The sequence below is a fragment of the Plasmodium yoelii genome (genome assembly GCF_900002385.2).
Source record: "Plasmodium yoelii strain 17X genome assembly, chromosome: 10".
NCBI classification, from domain to species: Eukaryota; Apicomplexa; class Aconoidasida; order Haemosporida; family Plasmodiidae; genus Plasmodium; species Plasmodium yoelii.
The window spans coordinates 304,173-320,186 of NC_036182.2; the positions used below are offsets into that span (position 1 = coordinate 304,173).

General features: G+C 25.7%; 3 protein-coding genes across 3 annotated transcripts; 2 read left to right on the top strand and 1 right to left on the bottom strand.

Moving 5' to 3' along the window:
* Positions 1–1,585: 1,585 nt before the first annotated feature.
* Positions 1,586–10,745, top strand: PY17X_1004500 (pre-mRNA-processing-splicing factor 8, putative; the record flags this gene model as incomplete). The annotated part of the gene is made up of 3 exons (XM_724371.1): positions 1,586–1,633; positions 1,801–1,867; positions 1,984–10,745. 3 exons carry the CDS (start codon positions 1,586–1,588, stop codon positions 10,743–10,745), a joined length of 8,877 nt encoding a protein of 2,958 aa, XP_729464.1.
* Positions 10,746–11,463: 718 nt separating this feature from the next.
* PY17X_1004600 (conserved Plasmodium protein, unknown function) lies at positions 11,464–12,416 on the bottom strand (the record flags this gene model as incomplete). The annotated part of the gene is made up of 3 exons (XM_724370.1): positions 11,464–11,578; positions 11,723–11,922; positions 12,132–12,416. 3 exons carry the CDS (start codon positions 12,414–12,416, stop codon positions 11,464–11,466), a joined length of 600 nt encoding a protein of 199 aa, XP_729463.1.
* Positions 12,417–13,308: 892 nt separating this feature from the next.
* PY17X_1004700 (TMEM33 domain-containing protein, putative) lies at positions 13,309–15,328 on the top strand (the record flags this gene model as incomplete). Its single annotated transcript, XM_022956165.1, has 9 exons — positions 13,309–13,345; positions 13,478–13,794; positions 13,995–14,112; positions 14,336–14,477; positions 14,577–14,619; positions 14,710–14,837; positions 14,940–14,989; positions 15,076–15,140; positions 15,284–15,328. The coding sequence occupies 9 exons, from the start codon at positions 13,309–13,311 to the stop codon at positions 15,326–15,328; spliced, it is 945 nt and encodes a 314-aa protein (XP_022813248.1).
* Between the last annotated feature and the right edge of the window lie 686 nt (positions 15,329–16,014).

Genomic DNA, 16,014 nt, shown 5'->3' on the forward strand with positions numbered 1-16,014 from the left:
CAAACGATGTTATATGCACATAAGGACAATGACAATCATTTTTATCCAAAACAATTCAACAAAATGTTGATGGGTTATTAACATTTTATAGTGATTTCATATGAATTTTACACAATATCTGGCATATGTATTTTTTTTATTTTTTTGTTTGCTGCTAATAATGGATAACAATTTACATAAAAATTATATACATTATAATATAAACATAAAACTTCAAGCTTTAATACAGTAGTATTATTTAAAAAATATAATTAGTACCATTTTTAAGTTATTAGGATAATATTATTCTATTAACAATTCAAAGAACAATAAATATTATACTTTTTTGTTTAACCAGTTGTGGACATATTAATACATGCTGCACGATTTAATTAGCTTCTTATTTTTCATCACACTTTTTACATATATTATTATAGCAATATTCCTTTTATTATTGTTAATATTACAGAAGTATTCCATTTTTAGTGAAATTTATTATATGGATTGATGGAACTAAAAAATAAACGGATTTGATGTGGGTTAATGGAAAAGAAAAATTACGAATAAACACATTTTCCTTTTTTTCTTAAATATATGCATTTTTTATCATAAACAAAAATAAAGCGCTATTCTATGATATTTTATGCTAAAGTATTTTAAATGAAAAAAAATAAATAAATAAATATAATTAAAAGAAAATTTTCTAACAATGCTATGTATATAGTTATGTTTTAGTTCTACGAGAGTATTATTACCGTTTCAATAATATTTTTTTTAATTTCATGTATTTTAAACTAAAGTATGTTTTTTTAAATCATAAAATTTAATCAATGCGTAAAAGAGGAAAACAACTTTTTTTTAAAATTACGATCAATGGTGTTTCTTATATACATTCATTTTATATACCAAGTAAAAAATATTGCATATATTAAATCATATTGCTTTAATTATATGCATACCCACATAAAAATCAGTCAAATATTATATATGACTTTTCTTTTACATTTTAATAATATTATATAATATGACACATAAAAAATTATATATTTTTATTTTTGTATGTTGCTAAGAATAATTATTAATGTAATTATATATATAATAATATATATGTACATTTATTTTATTATTATTTTTTTAAATTAGTTTTTATATTAATTTAATTTATTGAAAGCAATTGTTATATTAATTTGTTTCTTTTCATCAAAACATGTTATACATATGTTTATAAGTACAAATATATGCATATGTAATATGTATACAATATTTATACCTCATACCATATAATCGCCATGAAATTATCATTACACTGAAGAGCAAAAAAAAAAAAAGATATAAAACGAATATACATATTTATACTTCCAAATGTTTGGATATATTAAATGACGAATACTTTTAAAAGTGCTTTTTTAATGTATACAGTATACGAGGATACACAACATAATAAAAAAAAATAATTCAATGTTGTCAATATGCATATCACATATATTTGTGAATAGCTATATGAAATACTTAGAAACGTAAGTTTATATCCATACGAATATATACATATTTATGTATATATATTTGTATGTAAAGTTATCTGGTACTGCGATCTTTCCGATTTAAAATGAGCGACAATGAATTCAATCAAATCTCAGAAGATAACAAGAATGATGTAAGTTTAGAGAGAATTGCCATACGCATACATATTACAATATTCTTTTCATACTTTTATTTTTATAAAAGATAGGAACTATATATGTGTTTTGCCAAATATATTCCTCTAAAATTGAAAAAATAGTACATATCCTTAAAAAATAAATTATTTTTCTCCTTTCTCAGACAAATGATAATCCTGAAAATGTAAACCAACAATGTGAAGAACAAGAAGGCGCCAAAAATGCTACAAGTGAGAAAACAAAAAGATACATTTTTAATTGTGAAAATTACCTCAATGATTGCTATATAAAATAGTAAATACTATTGTGCATAATAAATAATGAATAATTTTTACAATTTATTCAGGTTCGGAACAAAACTTACAAAATAAAAATATCCCCCAAAATACAGAATCTGGTGATTCAAATATTAATAATAATATTAATTCAGTCCCTCATAATGTTCCAATAAATGCGCCAAACTTACCACCTACATTTCCCAACATACCACCTCCTATGCCTGGGTTACCACCACCGAATATCCCTGGCATGGTACCTCCGAGCATTCCCGGAATGCTGCCTCCAAACATTCCAGGGATGCCGCCTAATATGCATAATATGCCACTTATGATGCCTCCAATGAATTATATGATGCCTCCAAATATGAACCACTTTCTTCCGCCCAATATGATGAATTTTCCACCTCCTCCATTTATGATGAAAAATAACCAAATGAAAAATGCGAATTATATGAATAATCAAAATATGTATGGTCAAGGTATGGAAGGTGGAGGCCCAATTAATAATAGACCTCCATATATACAAGGGAATCCGGGAAATATTAATAATTTTGGAGCACCAGGATTAAATAATCCTCCATTTTTTATGCCTCCAAATCTTCCTTATATACCTAGCTATATGAAAATTGGTAATAGCGAAAATGAAAACGTTATGGGATCCAATAATTTACAAAACATTAATATGAATGCTAATCAACAAGAACACGGCTTTTATCCATTTAGTAATAATGTGGACGGTGGAGATGGGAATCAAGACAATAATAATGGCGAGGATGGTGAAGAAGGGGCAAATGATTTGGGTATGGATGATAATGGTGAATATGCTAATAAAATGGGTAAAAAAAGGGGTACAGGAAAACAAAATTATCAGAATAATGGTGAAGGTGAGCATTATGATGACCACTACTCATTTAAGAGTAATATTGTAGGAGGAGGGAAAGGACATCATATAGCAAATGATTCTTTATATGGAACCGAAGAATTTTCCATAATTAAAGAAAAGGCAAGAAGATGGAGAATGTTAAACAGTAAAAAATATTCTAAAAAAAAAAAGTACGGTGTTGTAGAAGAAAAAGAAGAAATGCCTTGTGAACATTTAAGAAAAATAATAAAAGAGCATGGTGATATGAGTAATAAAAAATATAGATATGATAAAAGAGTATATTTAGGCGCACTTAAATATATACCCCATGCAGTTTTTAAATTATTAGAAAATATACCAATGCCATGGGAGCAAATTAAAAATACAAAAGTTATTTATCATATAACAGGAGCTATAACATTTGTAAATGAAACTTTTGTTGTTATAGATCCGTTATATATTGCCCAATGGGGTACTATGTGGATTATGATGAGAAGAGAAAAAAGAGATAGAAAACATTTTAAAAGAATGCGGTTTCCACCATTTGATGATGAAGAACCGCCATTAGACTATGCAGACAATATTTTAGATATAGAACCATTAGAATGCATACAAATGAAATTAGATAAAGATGAAGATAAAAGTGTTATAGATTGGTTTTATGATTCAAAACCATTATTATATGATAAAACTCATATTAATGGTACTAGTTATAAAAAATATAAACTATCATTAGAGCAAATGGGGGTATTATACAGATTAGGAAATCAATTATTTAGTGATTTTCAAGATGATAATTATTTTTATCTATTTAACTTAAAATCATTTTATACTGCTAAAGCTTTAAATATGGCAATACCAGGGGGACCGAAATTCGAACCTTTATACAGAGATATATATGAAGATGATGAAGATTGGAATGAATTCAATGATATTAATAAAATTATTATTAGACAACAAATTAGAACAGAATATAAAATAGCATTTCCATATTTATATAACAATAGACCAAGAAAAATTGCTGTAAGTAAATATCACTCACCTATGTGTGTATATATCAAATTAGAGGATATCGATTTGCCTCCTTTTTACTTCGACCTTATAATTAATCCCATCCCTTCCTATAAAATTAGAAAGGTAAGTAAAATAGCAAAGGATAATCCACACTTTGAAAAGTTTTCTTTGACATATATAAGAAGAAAATTCTTTTACGAGGAATCTTACGAAAATAATGAAACTATTGATGCAGTTAATACCACTGACGATAATAATAAAAAAAGTACTGATTCTAGTACGGATAATGAGAAAATGGCTAGAAAAAAAAAAAAAAAACACACTAGTGATAATGATAAATCCACGAAAAAGGGACACAAAAGGGATCGAAGAAACCACAGCGATGATTCATATTCTGATAGAATGGAAACCAATAGTGATAGTAGTAGTCAAAGTAGACGAAACAAACGTCATTCTAAAAATGACAAAATTGGAAAATCCAAAGGAAAGAAGGATAAATATGAGAAGGAGAGCTATTCTTCTGATAGCAATTCAGAGAAAAGTGATAGCGAGAGAAAAAAACGAAAAAGCCACAGAAAGCAAAATGATAATAAAAATAATAAAAAAAGAAAAAACCCATACAAAGATTATGATAATGATGAAGAAGAAAAAGAAGAAAGTAGTCGAAGTAACAGCGAAGGGAATACTGCAATTGTTACGAATAAGAAAACGAAGCTGGTAGTTAAAAACGTAGAATGTGGAATGCTACCGCTTTTGCATAACTATCCATTGTACACTGAAAGAACAATCAATGGTATTCAATTATACCATGCACCTTATCCTTTTAATAAAAAATGTGGTTATACTAGAAGAGGTATTGATATTCCACTAGTCCAACAATGGTTCAAAGAACATATATCTACAAATTATCCTGTAAAAGTTCGAGTATCTTATCAAAAACTTTTAAAATGTTGGGTATTAAACCATCTTCATTCTAAAAAACCTAAAAGTATGAAAAAGAAATATTTATTCAAAATATTTAAAAGTACAAAATTTTTCCAATGTACTGAAATGGATTGGGTAGAAATTGGTTTACAAGTTTGTAGGCAAGGATATAATATGTTAAATTTATTAATACATAGAAAAAATTTAAATTATTTACATTTAGATTATAATTTTAACTTAAAACCTGTTAAAACTTTGACTACAAAAGAAAGGAAAAAATCACGTTTTGGAAATGCCTTTCATTTATGTAGAGAAATATTAAGATTAACTAAATCGATTGTTGATTCACATGTGCAATATAGGTTAGGTAATATAGACGCATATCAATTAGCAGATGGAATACAATATATATTTGCACATGTTGGTCAATTAACTGGTATGTATAGATATAAATATCGATTAATGAGACAAGTAAGAATGTGTAAAGATTTAAAGCATTTAATTTATTATAGATTTAACACAGGATCAGTTGGAAAAGGTCCAGGTTGTGGTTTATGGGCACCTTTATGGAGAGTATGGATATTTTTTTTAAGAGGTGTTATTCCATTATTAGAAAGATGGCTATCCAATTTATTAGCTAGACAATTTGAAGGAAGAGTTTCTAAAGGTATTGCAAAAACTGTTACAAAACAAAGAGTTGAAAGTCATTTCGATTTAGAATTAAGAGCAGCAGTTATGCATGATATTATTGATATGATTCCTGCTGGCTTAAAAAATAATAAAGGTAAAGCTCGATTAATTTTACAACATTTAAGTGAAGCTTGGAGATGCTGGAAAGCTAATATACCTTGGAGAGTAGTAGGACTTCCATTACCTGTTGAAAATATTATTATAAGATATATCAAATTAAAATCGGATTGGTGGATTAACGCTACATATTATAATAGAGAAAGAATAAAAAGAGGTGCAACTGTTGATAAAACGGTATGTAAAAAAAATTTAGGCAGATTGACCAGATTGTGGTTAAAGGCTGAACAAGAAAGACAACATGAATATTTAAAAGATGGACCATATGTTTCTGGAGAAGAAGCCGTAGCTTTATATACTACTGCAATACATTGGTTTGAATCGAGAAAATTTACGCATATTCCTTTCCCCCCATTGAATTATAAACACGACACAAAATTGTTAATTCTGGCATTAGAAAAATTAAAAGAAACATTTACAGTAAAAAATAGATTAAATCAATCACAAAGAGAAGAGTTGGGTTTTATCGAACAGGCATATGATAATCCCTATGAAACATTATCACGCATAAAAAGACATTTATTAACCCAACGGGCTTTTAAAGAAATATCTATATCATTTTTAGATCTTTATACTCACCTAGTACCTGTATATGAAGTAGATCCTTTAGAAAAAATAACAGATGCATATTTAGATCAATATTTATGGTATGAAGGAGATTTGAGAAATTTATTTCCAAATTGGGTTAAACCTTCTGATAGTGAACCACAACCATTATTGGTTTATAAAATGTGTCAAGGGATAAATAATCTTCATAATATTTGGGAAACTAAAAATAATGAATGTGTTGTTATGCTACAAACGCAATTTAGTAAAATTTATGAAAAAATTGATTTAACACTATTAAATAGATTACTTCGATTAATTGTTGATCATAATATAGCAGATTATATTACGGCAAAAAATAACACTAATATTACATTTAAAGATATGAATCATATTAATTCATTTGGTATAATAAGAGGTTTACAATTTTCTTCATTTGTTTTTCAATATTATGCTATAATAATTGATCTATTAATTTTAGGTCTTACTAGAGCATATGATATAGCAGGTCCATACAATGATGTTAATCAATTCTTAAGCTTTCAAAATGTCAATATAGAAACTAGGCATCCAATTAGATTATATTGTAGATATGTTGATAAAATATGGATACTTTTTAAGTTTAATAATGATGAATCAAAAGATTTAATTCAAAAATTTTTAACAGAAAACCCCGATCCAAATAATGAAAATGTTGTTGGCTATAATAATAAATCATGTTGGCCAAGAGATTGTAGAATGAGAAAAATGAAACATGATGTTAATTTAGGTAGAGCCACGTTTTGGGAAATACAAAATAGAATACCACGATCATTAACTTCATTGGATTGGGATCATTATAATACATTTGTCAGTGTATACTCTAAAGATAACCCTAATTTGCTTTTTTCAATTGCTGGGTTTGAGGTACGTATACTTCCAAAAATTAGGCAACTAAGTTATGGAATAAACATGTACACATCATACATAAATGACTATTCTGGAAAAGGAAATTCAGGAGCAAATGCAACAAACACGGAATCATCAAATGCATATGAACAGAATGTTGTAATTTCTTCTGGAACCAAAGAAGGGACCTGGAAATTGCAAAATGAAGTAACAAAGGAAATCACAGCAGAAGCATATTTAAAAGTGTCAGAAAAAAGTATGAAACGATTTGAAAATAAGATAAGACAAATTTTAATGTCATCAGGAAGTACAACATTTACTAAAATTGCTAACAAATGGAATACATCGCTAATAGGTTTAATGACATATTTTAGAGAAGCTGTTTTAGATACAGAAGAATTATTAGATTTATTAGTAAAATGTGAAAATAAGATACAAACACGTATCAAAATTGGTTTAAATTCTAAAATGCCTTCTAGATTTCCTCCTGTTGTTTTTTATACGCCTAAAGAATTAGGAGGGTTAGGAATGTTATCTATGGGACATATTTTAATTCCTGAATCAGATTTAAGATATATGAAACAAACGGATAATGGAAGAATTACACATTTCAGAGCAGGTTTATCACATGAAGAAGATCAACTAATACCTAACTTATATAGATATATATCAACTTGGGAAAGTGAATTTTTAGAAAGTCAAAGAGTTTGGTGTGAATACGCATTAAAAAGAAGTGAATGTCATAATCAAAACAAAAAAATAACTTTAGAAGATTTAGAAGATTCATGGGATAAAGGTATTCCAAGAATTAATACACTTTTCCAAAAAGATAGACATACATTAGCATATGATAAAGGCTGGAGGATAAGGCAATTATTTAAACAATATCAAATTATCAAAAGTAATCCCTTCTGGTGGACTAATCAGAGACATGATGGAAAATTATGGAACTTAAGTAATTATAGAACAGACATGATACAAGCATTAGGAGGTGTTGAAGGAATATTAGAACATACATTATTTAAAGGCACATTTTTTCCAACTTGGGAAGGATTATTTTGGGAAAAAGCTAGTGGTTTTGAAGAATCGATGAAATATAAAAAATTAACAAATGCTCAAAGAAGTGGTTTAAACCAAATACCAAATAGAAGATTTACACTTTGGTGGTCTCCAACAATAAATAGAGCAAATGTATATGTTGGTTTTCAAGTCCAACTAGATTTAACTGGTATATTTATGCATGGAAAAATACCAACTCTTAAAATTTCTTTGATACAAATATTCCGAGCACATTTATGGCAAAAAATACATGAATCACTAGTTATGGATTTATGCCAAGTATTTGATTTAAATTGTGACTTATTAGATATTGAAACAGTCCAAAAAGAAACCATTCATCCAAGAAAATCATATAAAATGAATAGTTCATGTGCAGATATATTGCTTTTTGCCAATTATAAATGGGGCATATCAAAACCATCGTTATTATCTGATGAAGATAACATTTTTGCCAATAATCCTGAGATTAAAGGTACTAACTTTAATTCTTTTGCTAATTATCCATACACTTCTAATCAGTATTGGATAGATATACAACTCAGATGGGGAGATTTTGATTCACATGATATTGAAAGATATAGTAGAGCTAAATTTTTAGATTATACTACAGATAATTTGTCTATATATCCATGCCTAACCGGGGTATTAATTGGTGTCGACTTAGCATATAATTTATATTCAGCATATGGAAATTGGTTTAATAATTTAAAGCCTCTAATGCAAAAAACCTTACAAAAAATTATACAATCTAATCCATCTTTATACGTATTAAGAGAAAGAATAAGAAAAGGGCTACAATTATACTCTTCTGAACCTACTGAACCATATTTAAATACACAAAATTATAATGAACTATTTTCTTCACAAACTATTTGGTTTGTTGATGATACAAATGTATATAGAGTTACAATACATAAAACATTTGAAGGAAATTTAACTACTAAACCAATTAATGGTGCTATATTTATATTAAATCCAAAAACTGGTCAATTATTTTTAAAAATTATTCATACATCTGTGTGGATAGGACAAAAACGTTTATCGCAATTAGCAAAATGGAAAACTGCAGAAGAAGTAGCTTCTTTAATTAGATCACTACCCATTGAAGAACAACCAAAACAAATTATCGTCACAAGAAAAGGTATGTTAGATCCATTAGAAGTTCATTTACTAGATTTTCCAAATATTATAATAAAAGGAACAGAACTTAACTTACCATTTCAAGCATTATTAAAATTGAATAAAATTGGAGATCTAATATTAAAAGCTACGCAACCACAAATGTTGTTATTTAATTTATATGATGATTGGTTAAATAATATATCATCCTTTACAGCTTTTAGTAGATTAATATTAATTTTGAGAAGTTTACATATAAACCCGCAAGAAACTAAAATATTATTGCAACCAAACAAAAATATAATAACACAACCACATCATATTTGGCCATCATTTAATAACAACCAATGGATTAATTTAGAAGTCCAATTAAAAGATTTAATCCTAAATGATTATGCTAAAAGAAATAATGTACACATTGCTTCGTTAACACAAAATGAAATCAGAGATATTTTACTAGGTATGGAAATTACGCCACCATCTATACAAAGACAACAAATAGCCGAATTAGAAAAAACAAATCTAGATAATATAGAACAACAAATGAAAGTAACTACATCGAAAACTACTACTAAACATGGAACAGAAATTATTGTGTCAACATTATCACCCCATGAACAACAAACCTTTACAACAAAAACTGATTGGAAAATTAGGTACCTATCTAATAATTCCTTATTATTTAGAACAAAAAATATATACGTAAATAATGCTGCTACTGCAATTACTTCAAAACAAGACCCTCTAAATTCTGGCTCAATGAAAAATACTACTATTAACTCAATAAACGATTATACATATGTTATAGCAAAAAATTTATTAGAAAAATTTATTTGTATATCCGATTTAAAGATTCAAATTGGTGGGTTCTTATATGGATCATCTCCACCAGATAATTCATATGTTAAAGAAATTAAATGCATACTTATCCCACCACAAATAGGAAATTACCAATCTGTGACTTTATCCAATTATATACCCAGTAATAAATATATAGAAAATCTAGAATTACTTGGATGGATTCATACAGAAACTACTAATTGCTCAAACACTAGTAATCATTTGACTACATATGATATGGTTTCACATTTATCATTTTTTCAAGAATTCAAAATGAAAAAAAAACAAACAGATCAATCAAAAGAAAACTATTCAGATGATGATATGGACGGAAATGCAAATAATGATGACAATTCTTTTGATGCGTCCAAAATTTGGGATAAAAACAAAACAATTATACTTACGTGCTCATTTACTCCTGGTAGCTGTACTATCAATGCCTACAAATTAACTGAAGAGGGATATGCATATGCAAAAAGCAAAAAAAATTCAGCAGAATTATACTCATATCCAAATATTGCTAACCTATATGACCAAGTTCAAATTTTATTGTCAAATGTATTTGTTGGATTCTTTTTAGTACCTGATGATAATATATGGAATTATAACCTTATGGGAATTAAATTTAACAATAATCACAAATATTCAGCTCAACTTGATATGCCACAACCCTTCTACGCAGATATACATAGACCAAACCATTTCTTGCAATTCTCTTTGCTTGAGCAACAAGAAGGGGATGCAGCTGATGTAGAGACATCCTTTATTTGATATTATTAATATAGTCCAAAATAAGAAATGTATATTCAAGTAAAGAAATTAACATATATATATGCAGAAAAAATAATCCACATATTAAGGTATGTATGTGTACTATAATAATGATCTAAACTTTAAATTATTTTTGCTAAAGATATCCTAATTTTAAATCCTTTTTTTTGCACACAATGCACATTTTAACTTTAGTAATTTTTTTTTTATTCATTCTTTATTTTTCAACTAAAAATATATACTTTGTTCTTTGCAAATTGCAAATAATAATTTTAATTAACAAAAGTTATTTATTTTTTATTAATAATTTAGAAAATTTTATTCCAAAATTAGAAAAAAATAATACACAAATAACACCTAGAATAAATGGAAAAAACACTATAGTGTAATTCCTTGTATGGTGTTACACTCTTCTCATGAATACGAAACAAAAAAATAATGAAAATATAGAAAAACATAATGTTAAAGCAAATGTGCTTATTCTGTATAAGCATGTCAATATTAATTAAAAACATATTTTACCCTCTTTAGCATATTCAAAATACCACTAAACAATTTAAACTCATATATCACATTTAAGGTGTTTATTAATTTAAATCTATAACCGCCAAAATGTTAGCATGGGGTCGAATAAAAATACAAATTACCATATTAATCGTTACTTTATTATATTGCTTTCAAAAACGATGGAGCGATTTGTGTTCAAAATTTGATTCTTCTATATTTCTTTACTATCAACTTCTATTTTTTCTAATTTATTGATACCTTCCAGGGACGAATCCAAAAATTCATCTAGCGTGTCATGGGAAGTACTATATTTCCATTGGATGTTTCTAAAAAAATGTTATAATTAAAAATGTGCAATAGCAAATATACCTTTAAATTATTTCAATATATGTATATTCATTAAAATGCATAGTAATAAAAAAAACAAATAATGCAATAGCAATAATTATATACAGTGCCATATATCTTACTTTGCTAAAACTGAAAGGGAAAAGAAAATGTCAATGTCGTTTATTAAGATATTTTTATGTTCCCTATTTAAGTTGTTTACGTTATAATAATGTTCATATATTGTGGAAAAATTTAAGAATGCGCTTGAATCTGCATTTTCATACAACTCGCTTGAAAAAAGGGAAAAGTTTCTTATCATATAGCATTTTGAGCAGCAGACCTAAAGAGAAAATCAAAAATAAACAAATAAACAAATAAACAAATAAACAAATTGATATAATAATACGAGGCTTAAATTGATAAGCAAAAAAACAAATATGCAAATTATCATATGCACATTCCTTCATGTTTTCCAATGAAACCATCATACAACTTTGCATACGTGATGTATGTATATATATTTATTTATTGTTCCTTCATTTGCAATACCTCTATTTTTTGGAATAAAAATGTAGTTGTGGCTATGTCTACATTATATAAAAGTGAAAGGTTAGCTTGATCAATGGTCTCTGAGCATATATCACAATTTGTTTTCCGGGTTTTTAATTCATTTATTGCAGTTTTTAACTTTTCCTTAAATACCTTTGTACAAATATTAAATATTTCACATATCGTTTTATTTATAGGAAATGTTTTCAAGTTGAATGTTAGCTTCCGATTATTTAGATGGTTTATAGAAACCCGCAATTTGTCCTTAATAATTTTTTCGTTCATTTGTGATAATAAAAAATTTTTGCTTTCTATATACCAAGGATATTCCAAAAAAAAATTAAATACTTAAAAAAAAAATTGCATTATAAAATATAATATTTTTTTATTCTAAAGCAACAATCATTATGGGTTAACAGCTTTATTTATTCAAAGAAAACCAGAAAAATATATTTCCAAAGATATATCAAATCAGTTTATAATAAAAAAAAGTTGTAAATAAATATTATTATATTATACCAAATAAAAATTAACTGTAAAATGTGATTTAATATGAATATATATATATAATACATGTTTTATACCCACATCGTTATATAAATTATTGTGAAAAAAAAATATATATATTTATTTATATTGTTACCATATTTTTTACAATTTTTGATACATTTGTACATTTTTATAAGCAATGTTTAGTTAAAAGGGTAAACTGCGAATTAGTCCTATAGAAGAAAATATTGTGCATATACATTAATATTATTTGTATTATAATTTAAAACAAATACATTATATTGTATTCATTTTCCATTTTTTAGTTATTTTTAAAAAAGGGTAATACTATAATTTTGTAATAGGTTCAATATACAGGATTTGTATGTATTATTGTTCCCTTTTTAAATTTATGGTCTTAAACAAGTTAAAAAAAATACATGAATTTAAGTTATATAATTAGATATATGCATAGGGGAATGTTTTAAGGGCTTAACAACTATAATAAATATTTCGGGTTTATCATTTTGTAAATTTGGATAAATAAATATATATAACATATGTATACTAATTTATTATTTTCATAAGATATCCTAAATAAAAATATATCTACGATAAGTAAAAACTAAAATTTGTTTTAAAACCAAAGTTTACATCATATGATATTACTCTAAGATATTTACCAAAAATGACAAATTTAACAGACGCAGAGCAAAAATATTTAAGTAATTCTGTCCAAAAGCATTAAGATAATATATAGTATCCATATTCTGAGTTTATTCTATTTCATACCTGTTTTTTCACATTCATTTTTTTATCACTTCAATTATATATTTTTTGTTTCGTCCTTTTTTTAGACCATGATTGGGTTAATGACAAAAATTGGAAGTTGTACCTAAGCAACTTGTACCCATCACCATCAATACATAACATTGAAAAATATAAAAAGAAATATTTTCAGAAAAATATTGATAAAAATTTTGATATAAATACAAAGTTTCAAGATAATACTAAAGAAAATAAACAGCAATCAACTAATTATTATCCTCAAACGAACAATCATAATTATTATAATGAAAAAACATCAATAATGACTCTTTTATACTTTTCATATCTTTTATGTACTAGCTTATTCTATTTTATATTACTCGCTCTGAATATAGGTTTATATAAGGTGAGATTCAGGAAAAAAAAATATATACATATACACATCACTATTCCAGAGTCATCCTATATTATACATGCATGAAAAGAAACTCATTAATATCATAAAATCTTAAAAATTGTATATTCATACCCAAAATATTGATTGCATAAAAATATAACCTAAGGACGTATAATAAAGGAAGAAATAATTTTTTTTTTTTTTTTCAGAAAATCGGAACATATATATCTCTCTCATATTTATGTGCATTCATCATTTTACTATATTTGGATTATAAAATTCAGAAACAGAACTTTTCTATGGTTCAATTTTTTGCCAGTGAAAAAGGTATGATGCTAATAATAAGCATTGTTTTATTTCAAAAATCGTCAAGATCAATCTTTATAATATCGATTATGTGTTTATTATATAGAGAACCTTTGACGAAATATATGTTTATATATTAATTGAATATTCAAATCGTTGTCTATGTCTTTATGCATTTTTATCTTGATACTATCTTCTCATGAATATCATATCACTCATTTTCATAACTTTCCACTTTATTTAGGCCAATACTTGTCTTACTCCTTTATCCTTTTTTTTGTTAAAGATTCTGTTTTAATATATTTACCAGTTTTTTTAACCATTTTAATAAATTCATACTTAATTTATAAACAAGTTAAATATTCTCTTCCTCCCGAAATACAAAGGTATACTACTTGTTAACTGCTTTTTCAATAAAAATAACTACCTTTATGAACACAAAATTCATATTTTTATCATTTTCAAATTGTTATTTGTTTTTTTAGGAATAATTATATCAATAAACTCGTGGGATATTTAGATCAATCAGTAAAATACATTTTCATATGCTTATTTTTTTCATCTTTATCATTATTATTATTTTTTCATCTTTATCATTATTATTTCACCCTTTTTCAGATTTTAAACATTTATACTATGAGAGCTAGCATCGAGATATATAATTTAATATTTATAATTATATGTATATTTTTAAAGAGAACAAGCATACTAAATTTATTTATGTATATGCACTTCTTTAAACTAAAGTATGTTTTATAAAAACGTAAAAAATGACGTAAATTCTTTAAAAAGTATAAATTCTTTATTATTCACAAAATGTAATAAAACATAATTATTTTTTTTTACAGATATAATTCCTCAGATTCGTATTTCCATGCTTGTTACACAAAAAATGGAGGTATCACTTTTTTTCTTTTTCGTTTATATATTTTTGTTATGTTATATATGCATGTATACATTTATTTATATTGAATTTTTTTATAGAAATTATTAGACAATTCTTATCCCACCCTATGGTCCCTCGGTCATTCTTAAATATATTCAACAAGGTAAATACAAAAAAAATGATGAACGAGTTTGTCTAATTAGAATGTAATATAAAGCCTGTAGTGCACATATCAAGTTATATTATATATATAACTCATATCCTCTTACATATATATACATGATGCTGTATTTTTTGATTTCTCAGATATCCCATTATTTCACCACATACTTAACATACAGAAGAAGATAACGACATGGAAAATATTTGTTTCGTGCATATAACTATTTGAATATGTTACTTTTGCTAGTTATTTATTTCATTTATTTTTTTATTAATGTAAAGTATTTATATATAATTAAAAAAAAAAATTAATTATTTGAAATACACGAAACATTGCTTAATTGAATAATCAGATTGTCTATATGCATAAATAATGAAATATGAAAAAAGAAAGACAATCGAAATAGCGTTTTTTTTCATATTTATAAAAATTTATATATTTTTTAATATTTTCATGAATTTAATATTTTTATATATAATATAACTGTTTATTAATATAAATTTATATTTAAAAAAAAAAGGAAAAAAATGTATATATTGATAAGCAAAAAATTATTGTTTCACACTATATTATTTATTTGGAGGTATTCAGTTTATAATATTAATTTAATTGGAATAATAAAATGACACAAATAAAAATATATCCATTATAATAAGCTTAATTGTCTCTGAACTATATATAAATAAGTTTGATGCGTATAGTATTTTTACATACCTTTAGTTATTCATTATTTCAAGCTATACCCCACATTCATATTCATAATATGAATTGCAGCACTTATTATAGCCTGTCTATTATGTGTAATAGTTTTATTGCATTATAGAGTTTCGTAATTTTATCCTCAACCGTTTCTTATATATATATATATATATAT